The sequence below is a fragment of the Lepidochelys olivacea genome (assembly GCF_965140295.1).
Source record: "Lepidochelys olivacea isolate rLepOli2 genome assembly, chromosome: 17".
In the NCBI taxonomy this organism is placed as follows: Eukaryota; Metazoa; Chordata; order Testudines; family Cheloniidae; genus Lepidochelys; species Lepidochelys olivacea.
In genome coordinates this window covers 5,663,473-5,679,836 of record NC_140427.1, presented here as the reverse complement: position 1 = coordinate 5,679,836, position 16,364 = coordinate 5,663,473, and the positions used below count along the sequence as shown (strand labels likewise).

The 16,364-nt window shown below is 38.7% G+C and overlaps 1 protein-coding gene across 1 annotated transcript in view; it reads right to left on the bottom strand.

The window, feature by feature from the left end:
- The window catches only part of MED13 (mediator complex subunit 13), a 79,438-nt gene that overhangs the window by 49,057 nt on the left and 14,017 nt on the right, over nt 1-16,364 (bottom strand). Inside the window, exon 3 of the mRNA XM_084650880.1 lies at nt 8,326-8,494. Within this exon, the coding sequence (XP_084507006.1) occupies nt 8,326-8,494 (169 nt within the window). The remainder of the gene's footprint in view (nt 1-8,325; nt 8,495-16,364) is intronic.

Sequence of the window (16,364 nt, the reverse complement as noted above, 5' to 3'; positions counted from 1 at the left end):
CTTGTCCTGTCCTCTTCTACCACTGAGAATAGTCTAGAACCATCCTCTCTGGAACCACCTCTCAGGTAGTTGAAAGCAGCTATCAAATCCCCCCTCATTCTTCTCTTCTGCAGACTAAACAATCCCAGTTCCCTCAGCCTCTCCTCATAAGTCATGTGTTCCAGACCCCTAATCATTTTTGTTGCCCTTCGCTGGACTCTCTTCAATTTATCCACATCCTTCTTGTAGTGTGGGGCCCAAAACTGGACACAGTACTCCAGATGAGGCCTCACCAATGTCGAATAGAGGGGAACGATCACGTCCCTCGATCTGCTCGCTATGCCCCTACTTATACATCCCAAAATGCCATTGGCCTTCTTGGCAACAAGGGCACACTGCTGACTCATATCCAGCTTCTCGTCCACTGTCACCCCTAGGTCCTTTTCCGCAGAACTGCTGCCTAGCCATTTGGTCCCTAATCTGTAGCTGTGCATTGGGTTCTTCCGTCCTAAGTGCAGGACCCTGCAGTTATCCTTATTGAACCTCATCAGATTTCTTTTGGCCCAATCCTCCAATTTGTCTAGGTCCCTCTGTATCCTATCCCTGCCCTCCAGTGGATCTACCACTCCTCCCAGTTTAGTATCATCCGCAAATCCGCTTCATATGATTTCTACCGCAAGGCCTGCTGTCCAGAAGGACGCAGTGACTATTAATAATCAGTAAGCTTTTAAAACGGCTATTCTTTAATAAAATAACTAACTTGTGAATATGCATGTTTTGTGTTTCACATTCATGTGCAAACAGACTGGGAAATATAGTTGCTACTCTGTGTACTGACAGGGCTCCCTATTTCTATGGCAGTAAATGTAGAACAGTAGAGAGCTGATTTTGATATAAAAGCAAACAGTTAATAGCAAAGTAAAAGCAACTTCTTGTATGGTTCAAGTACATTATCATCATGTAGGATTGATAAAAGCTCCCTAAACAATTTCCACCAAAGTAAGGGGATGGGGGGTGGTGCTGTTTTGTTTTTCTGGGGGAACAGGGGGAGATAGAATAAGCCTTAAAATATGAGAAATGGCTATTGAGGTGCATGTGATTTAATAACCCCAGAAGACACAGGTAATTTGTTAAAACGATCAGGGATTTAGAACAAGTTTCTGAACCTACTTTTTCAACTTAATTCCTGTTTTGAGACTTTAGTTAAATCCACCTGAAGATACTGTATTTTTGTTGTGTCCAAATGACTTTTTAAAATGTGGTATGCTGTCATAAATATAAAGGGAAGGGTAAACCCCTTTGAAATCCCTCCTGGCCAGGGGAAAGCTCCTCTCACCTGTAAAGGGTTAAGAAGCTAAAGGTAACCTCGCTGGCACCTGACCAAAATGACCAATGAGGAGACAAGATACTTTCAAAAGCTGGGAGGAGGGAGAGAAACAAAGGGTCTGTGTCTGTCTGTAGTCGTCTTGGCCGGGGACAGAACAGGAATGGAGTCTTAGAACTTTTAGTAAGTAATCTAGCTAGGTATGTGTTAGATTATGATTTCTTTAAATGGCTGAGAAAAGAATTGTGCTGAATAGAATAACTATTTCTGTCTGTGTATCTTTTTTGTAACTTAAGGTTTTGCCTAGAGGGGTTCTCTATGTTTTTGAATCTAATTACCCTGTAAGATATATACCATCCTGATTTTACAGGGGGAATTTCTTTATTTCTATTTACTTCTATTTTTTATTAAAAGTCTTCTTGTAAAACACTGAATGCTTTTTCATTGTTCTCAGATCCAAGGGTTTGGGTTTGTGGTCACCTATGCAAATTGGTGAGGCTTTTTATCCAACATTTCCCAGGAAAGGGGGGGGTGCAAGTGTTGGGAGGATTGTTCATTGTTCTTAAGATCCAAGGGTCTGGGTCTGTAGTCACCTAGACAAATTGGTGAGGCTTTTTACCAAACCTTGTCCAGGAAGTGGGGTGCAAGGTTTTGGGAAGTATTTTGGGGGGAAGGACGCGTCCAAACAGCTCTTCCCCAGTAACCAGTATTAGTTTGGTGGTGGTAGCGGCCTGTCCAAGGTGTAATATTTTGTACCTTGGGGAAGTTTTGACCTAAGCTGGTAAAGATAAGCTTAGGAGGTTTTTCATGCAGGTCCCCACATCTGTACCCTAGAGTTCAGAGTGGGGGAGGAACCTTGACATATGCCTTCTCATAAGTAAATACTATATTTTTAAATGTGAGATGCAAATATACCCAAATACGTGTGATTATAACCAATACTTAAAAACAGTAGTTTCATGGTCATGTATCTCAAAACCCAAAAAACAATTTGAGCCTTCTTTAATTATTCAGAATATAAATCTCAATTATCTCTTGATGTTCTAAATTACAGCTTTCAAATGAGGAATTTACTTTTGCTATACAAAATAAAATAGCCTGGATAGGAACACAGTTTTGGAAGACATAATCAAACACTGTTCTATCTGAGGATAAACATACCAACCTTCATTAAGTGCTCTGGCCTATTCTGGAACAAGTAAATACATTTAGTAAGGCAAGAACTATGTTCAAATAAGAAAATTCAGTATATCCACCTTTTGACACACTGGAAGTTAAGGTAATTAATATCCATTATATGTTTATTGTATAATATTGTTTGGACATAAAACAGAAAGACTAAAACATGAACTCGTTGAAGCAAACTAAAATCCAGAGTCATCTCATTTTTAGATTTTCCAAGTGAAGTCACAACTATTTTAACTTCTGTTAACTCAGACAAGGAAAAACTGCTTTCTTATGTCAAGTGCTAAATTTGTCTGCTAGCGGTCTCTGTAGCAACCCAATATTCCAAAGAGACATTCATGTGATCAATGCCCTCAGCTCCTGCTGTTTATCCTGCACTGTCCTACTTACAGCAGTTCTTAACTCCAGCTGTCTACAGTAAAAGGAAAAACATCACCTGCTCTCCTGTCAGTACACAATGCCAGTACAGCCTCAGAGTTGCTGTAAAGTTTGTTGACATTGTTTGATTAGAAGATAAACATTGTGAGAGGATTTGCATAGTAAGAAAAGAGAAATTATTTTTGATACAGGGCATATTCTAAGAGTATAGAAATAAGTGAGTAATTTGGTTTCAAAACTCCAAATATTGAAGCACTAAAGAGATAGCTAAATCCAATCCTCTGGGTATGTGCGTGTAGTCCTAACTCCCTCCGTTAGGATGTGGAAGGGAAGAAGAGTTAGTCCTTGGATCCCCTTGGCACTGAGATGAACTCATCCACCTATAGCCCCAACAGTATCATTCAGAGGGACCTTTCTGAAGAGGGCTGCTATCTTGGAGCTATTCCATATCTGCCAGAAATGGTGGTGGTAGACAGAAAGAAGGTATGCAGCCAGGAATGTGTGTTCAAGACCCAAACAAAGACACTCCCTCCTTACTTTAAGAAAGGTAGTCAAGACGAACCATTTCATTGCAAAAACCATTTCCCTCTAGGGTAACTGCTATTACACTGCAAATGTAACTTCTCAGCTAGGCAGCCAGCCAAAACACAACATACCATAATGGGGCTCACCATGGCTGTAGGTGTGCGAACATACCCACAAACAATGATATCCCTTAGGTTGGTACATCTGCCCTCTTCTTTTGAGCAAGAACAGGGTGATGAAGTAAGCTGTTAGTTTCAGAAAACTATGACATGAACACCTTCAAATCAAGATGTAGCCTAATTTTAAGCCTATAAGACTTCATAATGTTTACATCTAGAATACTTTTTTCAAAGACTACTTATGGTTGTACAATTATGAACTTCTCTATTCTTTAGCTTACATGATGTCAAACAATATTTTTGTAAAACGTGTACTTTATTAATATCCAGTTTCCTGCATTCAGACAGTAAGATTTAAACAGAATTACCTGTTGACCTTGTGCAGCTAATTTATGTCCTACTGTTAATTTACATACACACACACACACACACACAGTTTTTTTAAGCTTGCAGTCTGTTTTCATTTTCCTATGCCTTACAACTGAGCTGCATGTAGGTAGTCTCATTTTAATCAGAACTGCTCAGTCAAAAAAAAAAATGCAACATTTAATGATGTTGCAGTTTGTGCTGTAAAATTCAGCAAATTGTACTTATTCCTAATATTTAACAAGACCCATATCATTATACATCAGTACTTGTTTTTAACTTTTATTTAATAAGCCAAGTTAGTCCTCAATGAAGAATCATCCCTGGGGTAACATTTAACTAACAATTACTCCAATCTGATTTATTCTATGATTATGTTAAGTACCATACAATAATTATTAACAAAGACAGACCCAATAAAATGACAAGTTTCAGAGCATTCCAACCAGAGGGAAGTAGCAGTTGTGGATTTGGAATATTTAACTCTCTTTTTCCTTCAAGTCTTTCATAAGGACACAGGAACTTTTACATTTATAAAATATACATATGGCTACTTGGTTTTCTGGTGGAGAAAAATAGGGAGGCAATGTACCCTAATAGCACAGAGATTCGCACTTGTACCTTTGACAAGACTAAAGTGATTAAACTACACACATGTGACACCCAGAGGAAAGTTGGCTCACCTCAGTGTGTGTTTGGGGGTTTTCTTGGGAGAATGTAAAGCCTATTGCCTTAAGGCTATGTCAACAGGAGATTTGAAGGACACAAAAGTAAAGGTAAGGATATTTAAAAGGCTAATCATTTTATGTGCTTTCAGTGGCAAGACTTTTAATGAATTATTAACTTACGTAATAAAAACTATTCAATGATAGCCTTTCAAAAGGCTTATTCATTTTAGATGTCAGGTCATAAACACTTAATTTGACAGAGAGAGTATAAGCCATGCAACTGTTATTTCCTTTACCACCTACTCATTTACAACCATAGCATCATCAGCATAGGACCTTAAGGGATATATTATGAAAAGATCAATCCTTATTTGGTGTTAGTTTAAACTGATTTTGCTACAGTTACACTCTGGGAACATGTACATCAGGACGCAAGCATGAAAAAGAGGAGTGTAACAGTGTACAAAACTTAAGAATTTGCTGAGTCAACACAAGAACCACCCCATCTATTTAAAGGGTGTGCAGCAGATCTTCGGGGGGGGGGGGGGGGAGGAATCAGTGAAAAGATGAGCTTGGTTCCTTGTAGGTCTGGCTGTCATAGTAGACTGACTGACATGAGAATACAGTTACAGAGTCTAGAGGTCTTCACTGAATACCGCTGACATTTAAATCTAAAAACTGTCAGCAAAAGCAACCAAGCTATTCCTAAACTGCCATTACAGTACACAGAAAAATCTGTCACCTAAACTAGGCCCCAAAACACATAGGGCTTTACAGATCATATGCAACAACCTGAATTGAATTTGGAAACTACTGGTAGCAAATGTATTCTATGGAGTAGTCAGAAATATAAAGGGAAGGGTAAACACCTTTAAAATCCCTCCTGGCCAGAGAAAAACCCTTTCACCTGTAAAGGGTTAAGAAGCTAGGATAACCTCGCTGGCACCTGACCAAAATGACCAATGGGGAGACAAGATACTTTCAAAGCTGGGGGGGAACAAAGGTTTTTTCTCTGTCTGTGTGATGTTCTCTCTGTCTGTGTGTTGCTTTTGCTGGGAACAGAAAAGGAATGGAGTCTTAGAACTTAGTAAGTAATCTAGCTAGATATGCGTTAGATTCTGTTTTGTTTAAGTGACTGATAAAATAAGCTGTGCTGAATGGAATGTATATTCCTGTTTTTGTATCTTTTTGTAAACTTAAGGTTTTGCCTAGAGGGATTCTCTATGTTTTGAATCTGATGACCCTGTAAGGTATTTACCATCCTGATTTTACAGAGGTGATTCTTTTATTTTTTCTTCAATTACAATTCTTCTTTCAAGAACCTGATTGCTTTTTCATTGTTCTTAAGATCCAAGGGTTTTGGGTTTGTGTTCACTTATGCAAACTGGTGAGGATTTTTATCAAGCCTTCCCCAAGAAAGGGGGTATAGGGTTTCGGGAGGATTTTTTGGGGGGAAAGACGTTTCCAAGCAGGCTCTTTTCCTGTTATATATTTGTTAGACGCTTGGTGGTGGCAGCAATGAAGTCCAAGGGCAAAAGGTAAAATATAGTTTGTACCTTGGGGAAGTTTTAACCTAAGCTGGTAAAAATAAGCTTAGGGGGTTTCATGCAGGTCCCCACATCTGTACCCTAGAGTTCAGAGTGGGGAAGGAACCTTGACAGGAGCATAGACGTTCAATTCAAGAAGCACCACAGACCACCAATTCAAGAAGTTAGGCAGGCAGCTAAATCCCAAACTGAGGTTTCTGAATGATCTTCAAAAAGGTTTCCCCATGTAAATCATGGAGCAGTAGGCCCATCGGGAGGTCAACAGTACGGTAACTGGCAAGGTCCGGATCAGAGGCACCGTCACAAACTGCCTAGCCAGGTACACGGGGGGTGGTGGAGGCGGTAATATCTAGCAACCAGTCATGAAAAGGTACAGAGAAGTACTGCTACACCCATCAGTAGAAGTGCTTTAAATCACAATAGTTCTGTGAATGTGGCATGCACCACATATAAATCATCCCTGTGCACGAGTAGCACTACTCCGTCATAAGTGGTCAGTCTGAATCTAGAGATCAGATAAGGAAAAAAAAAAAAAAAAGATACTGGAAGAAGCTGGACACAAATTTTCCTGAAAACTATTCCATTCTTCTCACATCAAAAAGTTACTGTGCCAGGTAGCTTTCAGATTATCAGGTAGACTACCTACATTTGCCTATTGTTATCAAGGCTGCATAACAATTGCTTCTTCTCCTCACACCTCTCAAAGAAATAGTACTTGATCCAGCAGAAAAAACAGTAATGACTCCTATGATTTTAGAGCTTAGTCTGCGGGTTTCCACCCACACAGCTTTTTTAAAAGAAGATTCTAGACCTTAAAATACACTTCTCCTTATTAATCTAACCAAGACTTTTTAAAACTAGCCACATGTTATAACAGTGAAGTTGTATACTACATCCCATTTCACAGTAGTAAGGCATTTACTAGATATCAACATTATCAAGCAAAGAAGTTTAACAGAAATTGGTTAGTCAAAACTTTAGCCATTTCACTGCTGTTATACAGGTGCTTCCATTAGTTTTTCCAGCTGATACATAAAGTTAGTGATCATTACATCACTTTGACAACTTTTACTGGATTATGGTCAGAGGTGCAATAGCATAACTGAAGACAGATTCAAATGGCCCTTGGAATTACCATTCCTCATACCATAACTGGCCGTGCCCATAGCTCAACAAGACAACACTGACCTAACTGCTTAAAAATACACTCTTTACCAATGTTCTACAGATCCTATTGCCAGCAAACAGGAGAAAGGAAGAGGGCACGGATGCCTCAGAGCAAGCAGAAGTTTAGGCTGAATAGTACGGAACAGAAGAGGAAAGGATGCCTACAGCTGACGGACAAATTCAAAAATTTTGAGTAGAGCACAACAGCACAGAGGAAGTAACAAACAGGCATCAGAAAAGCCTAAAATTATGAATGAAGAAAGAAGCCTACTTTCTAACTTTGTTTTGCTATTGACTGCTAGGTAACATTGACAGGGTGAAGACATTGTTTGAACCATGCTGAAAAACTGCTCCAGCCAAGATCAAAATTAGGCTGTCTTTTTTCTGTCCTCATCCATGAAATTCTGTGCATCCTTCTAGTAGAACACCTTCCCACACACACTGCTCTCTCTGGCAAAGGAGTGCTGGAAGTGGCGTCCCCTCCAAATGTCTCAGGCTAGAGAGCTATGCGTGGCTTATCCTTTTCCCAGGTACGGTCTTTAAAATGCTCCCCAGACCCAGAAGCTACTTGCCCAGAGAAAAAGGTATCAGTGTTGTCCTTAACTCTGAAACAAGCCAGTTACATTATCTGTGTACCTCACCACCCCTTTTTTCTATTCCTTTCTGGAAGTCTCTGCTTCACCTTTATCTACTCTCGTCCTGATTGCCCAGAAATCCATTCATGGTGGGGGAAAGAAAAGCAGTACAGGAGAGATCTGCTGCTGCTTTTGAGAGGGCAGGCAAACATCAAGACATTGTCTTCTCTTTTGAGAATCAAACCTGATACCCAGTATGCAAGAACAGCAACACAGGCAGATTCTCGTATCAGGAAATTTCAACAAATGTGCAGAAGTGGGGCCCAGGAAGACACAGGACCCATGGTCCCACACCAACTTATACCACAGAGCATGCACAGAAAGTATGAGACCATGCCAATGAACCATTTCCTTCTCAGTATGCAGTTAAAAGTCACTACCCTAAGCAGTAAATTAAGCAGTGAAACAAAATTGAGACACAAGATAGCCTACCTTTTATTTATAGGTTTTTCATCTTTCTCATAAGGCTTCACAAACCACTTCCCAATGCGCACAAAATTCCGGTTCATTAGACACCTCTCCAGCAGGTTGTGAACTGCTTTGAAAAGCAGAGTCCGACATTCGTAAGACAGTCCATTCTCCCATATGCCATCTTCCTCTTCTACAATGCAAAGGAAAACCTTTATGGTGATGTTTAATTTTTATGTCTATTAACCTTTTATTCTTGAAATATATCAACGCCAGGGTTCATTTAAGTTCATTTACAGCATAAATGATATCATTCGTTCCACTATGAATTTCTCGAATGTCACAGAATGCAGTTTAAAGGGGGAGGGGGGGAGACGACACACCAACCACTTACAGTTAATCCAAGAAGCATGAGGCCTAAAAGTAGTTGACAACTGATCTATTAAGTAACATTCACTGTATATTTTATTAGCATAGCCAATATAAATTATCTACAGAAACAATATTAATCTTGTTGTTTTTTCCAGAGTAAACAAATTTAAAAGATATTCAGATACATAAGAGAAATACTTAACACGGCTACAGCACAAATTGTAACACTGGCTTGCACGTTGGCTCAAACTGTGGCTAGCATGCGCTGCTTACCTCAACAACGAACAGGCAGTTGAAAATTATGCTTATAATAAAATAAATGATAAAATAATAAATAGCCTTAATGTTTATCACCATGTTGTCTAATAATCACACTATAAAATTAAGAGCTGCAAAGAAAAACATACTTTGGAAAACACAGCCTATCACTATTACCTGCCGCCTTCTCCTTCTTTAACAGCAAACCTTCAAGTCTAGTCTCATAGCACAGCAAAGAAAAGAAAAGTATTTACCATCAGACAGTCAATCTTCCTATCCACAAAAAAGCAAGATATTTAGTGGACAAATTCTGCTGTCAGACAAGTGCTTGGAAGCTGTAAGCGTCCAAACAATATCTAGTTACAGAGTAGCAGCTGCGTTAATCTGTAACCGTAAAAAGAAAAGGGGTACTTGTGGCACCTTAGAGACTAACCAATTTATTTGAGCATAAGCTCTCGTAAGCTACAGCTCACTTCATCGAATGCATCCGATGAAGTGAGCTGTAGCTCACGAGAGCTTATGCTCAAATAAATTGGTTAGTCTCTAAGGTGCCACAAGTACTTCTTTTCAAATATCTGATAATATAACTGTTCAATGTTCAACTCTTCAAAATCTTATGTAACCCCCTGCCTATCTTAATAATTTGGTGTCCAATAAATTCATATTTGTTCTTCAAAAACAGAAAGAAAAAAAACCCCACCTTTCTTTACAGACAAATCAAAAGGCAAGGATCACTACCAAAAGACTCATTTAAAATTCTAGTCTGGTCATTGTCCATTCTGGTCCAGAATCAGTGCATGAAAATACTAACTGACCCTAGAAGCTTTTGCATCGGGCTGAAGTTTCTAAAACCAGCTGGCCACAGGATACAGAGCCATAATCATCACAATACATATATTACAAGCATTTTCAGGTGGCCCTTACTGTCTCGGCACATGGATGAGATCAAGAGAAAAAAAAATATTTCCCAGGTAAAGGTAGCAAAAATACATCATAACCTGCAGCAGCATGATAATAATAGAGAAGAGACAGGGCATCTAGATTTCTTTTTTTCCTCCCCCGTTCACAACCTTTAGAGAGTCCAGACAAGAGGACTAGCATAGGCAAGGACAAGGAAATAAATTTGTCTGTGCTTTCACAACATAGCTAGGCTTGGGTTTAGATTAGGTAATTCCCAATTAGAAGGTTAACAAGCGAGAACAGTCTGTCCAGCCATCCCTTTTGCTTGCCACCCTTCAGTTAGCTTACCAATGAAAATGTACCTTGCATGATGGTCAACAGAGGTCTGCCATGCAGCTGGGCCCCTCGGTGTTTTGTTTTTGTTTTAAAGACAGGAATCAGCTCCTTCAGTTTCATCTTGGAGCCTATTAACAACCACTTCTGAGTACATAGAAAAATGCACTCAGAAAGGCAGGAGTATTCGCTGAAATCTGAGTCCCCTTCACAAAATTAGTCCCAGAGACAGCATGTGGAGAAGCTACAGAGGTGGCAAAACAACAGGTGTCTATGGCCAACATCTGTGTTTGAGTGTAAGGGCACAACGTGTGAGCCCCAGAGGAAAGGAAAGGAATTTCTGGACACGGTTTCTATCAGAGTCCTGAAACAATTACAAATCCAATCAGATCTACATATGGCAAGTAAATGAAGGCATCTTGCCATCTCAAAATGCTTACCACTTTTTCTTTATCTGGTATGAGTTTAAGGTAACTACATTTAATCCAGATCCTGTTCTCTGCCAAAATACTGGAAGAGTAAAGAACTCTCTCCCCTACAGCCCCCATAACTGATAAAGATGAGCATCATAAACATACTGATGACACTGAAGCAAGTTCTCACACACCAATTAGGAAAAGAAGTGACAAGGGGGACAGAGAGCCCTCTGAGAAGATAAAGTTACCTATCACCCTGTTCTGAGATCCCTCCAACTGAAATAAGTAGAGCTACTTTAAAATATTTCCTCAGTCATACCATGATAAAAGCATCTCAGGGTCAACAGTACCAAAGGCTCCTGAAAGATCTAGTAATATTCCCTACCAACGAACTTTGTTAGATCAGTGTTAAGGTTACCTAATCTTGCCATGTGCCATTACAGAATTGGAGGGAGGCTAAGCATAAACCTCTGAAACCCAGGAAAGAGAATTAAGGTAATGTTGCCTTAACTCAGTCCTGTTTGAGCAACAAGTCCCTGTGAGAGCTCTCAGGACTGTACCCTCCCCAAGCACGCAGAAGACAGCACAGAGGGTGAAGAGTTGTGAGGGGAAAACCACGTGGACCTTGTCGTGAATAGAATAAAGTCCAAATTTAGGTCAGGCTTAGTGAACACAAGCTAGCTAAGGCTAAACTATGCTCAATCACTTGATCTACTGAGAACAAACCCATGACTTGCCACATAAACATCTACTAGTCTCTATCCTTCGGATTTCCTCTGCCTTCAGTTAGCTCTGAAACACTTGTGGCACACGGTGATGTATGTGGCAGCAAACAGTTAGCACTCCCACAGCAACAGGGAAGACCATGTGGCAGAGAGGGTGCACAGCAACCAGTGAATGAGCACAGATGTGAAGTTCTGGTGTGCACCGAGAATATGCAAGAGCGTGAACAGGCTGAGGCAATTTTCTGTTCCCTTATCTTCTTGACATACCTGGTCTGCGTTTGTACACCTACCACAGTGGAGTCCCGGTCCATCACTAGTGCTCCTAGATGCTATGGTAATAAATAAATAAATCAATCAATCAGTCTCTGGAGATGATAGTGGTAGCCATGAAAGTACAGAGGTTTAAAACAAACACACACCCACACCTTTCAGACATTCTTAGATTTTTAGAACCAATAGGGCCATTGTGATCATCTATGCAAACCTCCTGCACAACAATTCGGGGTGGGGGAGAAGAATCCCCAATTCCAGCTGCACTTAAACATCTCCTCAGATGGCAACATGAGCTCTGGCAACTTGCCGCAATGACTTTCTGGATCAATGCAGCTCGACCTAACACAGTTAGGTTCAGTGAACATATAAGAAGAGGAATGACTATAGCATTGTGTTGGACACTACACAGCACACCACTAGAAGTAGTGGATTTTGTTAGGGATAGATCAGGTTTGTTTCGTTTCTTCCCCCACTCTCCCACAAATGTCTGTTGAGAGCTCCAGGGAGCCGTTATATTTATGGTTGTGGGAGACTGAGAGACATTACTTTAACTCTGTATTTCCTAGTCTTCAGAGGTTTAAGTTTATTAGTAGCTGCTATTTAAAGAATTTCAAAAACACAGATATTTGCTTTAAAAGCCAACTATAAAATACTGTAATCCACTAAAGAAACCAGGGTGGATAAAAATCAATGATTTAAAAAAATTTTTTTTTAATTTAAATCGGATTTTTTTGATAAAATGCATCCAGCAACCATCCCTCCATAATGCCAACTATAAACAAACTTCAGCGCTTAGGGTGAACCATTCAAGAAATATATGTTTGCTGATGATGTTTTAGAGAAAGTCAAACCAGTGAACTGGTGGAAGTCGCTTAAACACTTGGATTCAGAGACAGTTGAAGTGATAATTTCACTTTTAACAGCAATAGCTTCTTCTGCCGGTACAGAAAGAATATTTTCTTCCTTTGGACTAATTAATTCCAAATTGAGAAATTATTTGGGACCTGAAAAAGCAGGAAAGCTTGTTCTTCTTTTCCAGATTATGAACAAACAGGAAAATGAAGGTGAAGACGACGACTGAGTTAGCTGCAGAAGTCAATATTTTAAGTTTCTCATGTTGACCTAGCTGACACAGTCGATTTAATTTGTTTTTTTAAATATTTCCTTAAAATTGTTTAACTAAAATAGTTAAACAAAAAAAAACCTGATTTTAAAAAAGATTGAATGTTTAACTAAATTCAAAAATTCATACGCTTGTTTGGTTAAAATATTATATGTTTGACGATGAAGAAAAAAATCCAGAATACATAACGTTGTTGTTTCAGTTAAATAAAACAATTTACATGTCTGTCTGGTGATGTTCTCCTCCTAACACAGCATGGCAAGAAAATCCTCCAAATATTAATGATTAACCTGTTGAACTGGAGATATTTATGAAGTCATTGGGCAGTGAACTATCTGCTTCAATTACCTTTGGTTAATGAAATAACCAAACAATCATTCATTAATATAGCTGTAAAACTAATCTTAAAGTGATTTATTTTGAAAACTTTTCAGATTGTATATAGTGTGTACCTTCTAAAAATGAAACCTACATCTATCTCTGAGTTGTGAAGAATATGTATTAAGGTTATACCAACCAACAAGAATGCACTTGTATGTAGAAATCCATGATTAAATCAAATCTTCCTGACTACTGATTTAAATCAAATTGATTTAAATCAAATCCACCCCGAAAGAAACAATTTACAAGTATTGGTCTGGAATAAGGGTACTGCAGTTGTTGCTCTTTACAAGTTTAACAACCACCATGTGTTATGAAAATGTTTGAGCTAAGGAGATACTTGTTTTTCTGTGTTCAGAAATATCCAAATACATTCAGGAACGAGCATCTTACCATACATGCAGCTTTGCAGTTCACCACAGTCTGATCAAACCGTGGCAAACACGGGCAACGTAACAGAACAAACATTAACCACAAAGCTTAATGGTATTGGACTTTAACTGCACAATAAACTCTGCACCATTTCAAAGGTTAAATGGCTGATTTCTATATAGCTCTTTAAGTGATCTCAAATTTACAATAAAATCTCGTGCATCAATTACTTTTTTTAAATGGTGCTTCTAAGAACAGGTATTTCCAGTCTTTATGCCCAGCTTTGTTTTGGGGTAGTAGTCTACAGACAGGGGAAGGAAAGATACAGAAATGAATCTTTGCACCTATTGCAATAATTCAGGGTCTGCATTTCAAATGGTCAAAAGCATGCTCTTGAGGAAGGGAGTTTTTTCCCCCCCAACCACTTCATTTTCCTACAAATGACCACTGTCTCTTATTTTCCTCCAAAACCACTAGAAAATGTTAGTCTATCAACCATTGTTATGGGCTTAAAACTACAAATGTATCCATAAGAGTGTATCAATATCACAATTTAGCATGCATCAATATCAGAATTTAGCATGCTATCAGGATTATACAAGTATTCATAACTAATCTAGTCTGCACCAACTCATTCTCGATGAAACCTTTGTTCCTTAAGGGTTGTGCCTAAAGAACAGATATCCACTAAGATCCAGTCTCAAATGAATTCTGGTATATACTAAAATCATAAAAAGAATACAGTTATGAATGTTTATAGCAAGTTTATTTGTAACAACACTAGTCAAATTCTAACATACAATCATTTCAATAGCAAATTTAGACAGCTTACGTGTGACCAGACAGCCATACTCTGCTGGGAGAGCATCTAGTTTCACCTACCACATTAAAAAATGAAGATTAAAGACCTTCATTACAACAGACTGCATGTTACAGGCACTCTGAATCAGACCCGGATCTATTTTAAGTATTCTTTCCCTTTATCTCAAATCTTTGGCTCCAGAGAACCATTCTGCATAAAGTGGTTACTTTATTACTACTGAATAGCATGTGCAATCTTAAACAATGTTAATTAAGTATTTGTGTTATGAAAAGGTAACCCGCACCCCCAGCTCAGTCTGATATTGATTGTTGTTCAATTAATGAAAATAAGTCTCCTTGGCAGGAACAAGCCTAAAAGATAGATGTGTGTGAATTATCCCTATGTTTGAATATGGTGTATGTTAGTAACCTAGATTTTGAATTTCAGAACGGAATGCCTGTAGGATATGTACAAGCATTGATTATGACATGCAAGAAGGAATACACTTTTAGGCCAATTCAAAATACCAATATCCAAAAGTTTCTATTCTTAAATAAGTGGATTCTAAATTGTTCCACAAGTGTTCAATTTCCCAGATATCCAAATGCAAGTCATCTTTAAAAGGCCTGGGATAAGTTTAATATAAAATCTTTCTAAATAAAAGGCATTGTACAAAATTTGGAGGGGGGTGGGGGGGAGTACTTCGTCAGCCATATGTAAAATCTCTGTCTCTCTTTTTTTTTTTTTTTAAAATGTAAAAGCACCACAGCCACAAAACAACCACACACACACACACACACACCCAAAAAACCCACCAGAGACACTTCTGGCTGAACTTAATGTCCAGAACAATTTAGAGTAAAGGAGAAGAAGGTGGATGATATTTAGTTACCTGGAGAATATTGGATAAAACTTGATGCTTTCTGTGGGGGTCTGTTCTGCCCCCGATGGGCATGCAACTCTCATTAACATTAATGGGAGTTTATGCACAGAGGGAGAATAGACTCCTCAGTTAGGGAAATCCTGAGACAGTCTCCCAAGTCTAACTACGTAGTAATAATCAAATGCAAGTGGTATGTATCTTGCAAAATAAAGGCAAATTTACATCATCTTGAAGGCATAGGGAGGACTTAATGAGTTTAAATTCAGAACAGCCTTCAAAAGTCCCTTACATACTCAGTTTAATACACCATTATATTTGTACAAATGAATGAGAAGTTTGACAGAGATTTTGGAATTAACATTCATAATTTTCATTCTAGCTTCAACAGTGCCAGGCTTCTCTTTAAACAGTTCTTAAGACAAGGCTAAAAACACAGATCTGAACTCTTTACTGCATAGCCTCCACTGTTGCTGTCTTTTGTGGAGCAATACAGGTCCCAGTTTTCCTAGTTTAGGCACATTCTAGAAGAGCACTTTGTGGAAACAGATTAAACAAGTTGCTAACTTTTGCCCAGACAACAGCAGGTTGCAGTTTTAGAAATGCTCCAACAGATATCACCTTCTCCATGCCAAGAGAAGAACAAAAACCACACACACAGTCCCATGTGTTTTCATTAAGTTTTGAGTAATTGGGGCATTTACTATGTGATTGTACAGTGCCTAGAACGATGGGGGCCAAACCTAGTTAAAACCTCTAGAAGCTACCACAAGACAAACAGCAGGAACTGGAAGTCAAGCTAACACAGACACCAGAAAAATCTTAACCCCAAGTATATAGAGCACTCAAGTCAAACTCCAATGTTGTTCTCTGTACAGAGGAACTGCTCAGCTGGTTTAAGTTTCTAGAATTTATGTTTTATGAGGATACAAAGTTCTGTTTGCCATGAAAATTAAGTTTCTTCAATTAAAAATAGTCATAATCGCTATAAATTGCTGAAATATTTCTCTTTTGAAACTTTAACCTAGTTGTTTGGACTGGCTGCCTTCCTTCTTCATCAGGCGATCAACTGGTGAAGAAATATTTCCTCTTTTCAATTCTACCAAAATACTAACTCTGACATTCTCAGATGAAAATAGTTCAAGGCATTAACGACCTTGAGAAATGTTCCATAGATCCTAATAAAAAAAAGTTATTTAATCTTTGCACCTGCAATCGTCTTTGGAAA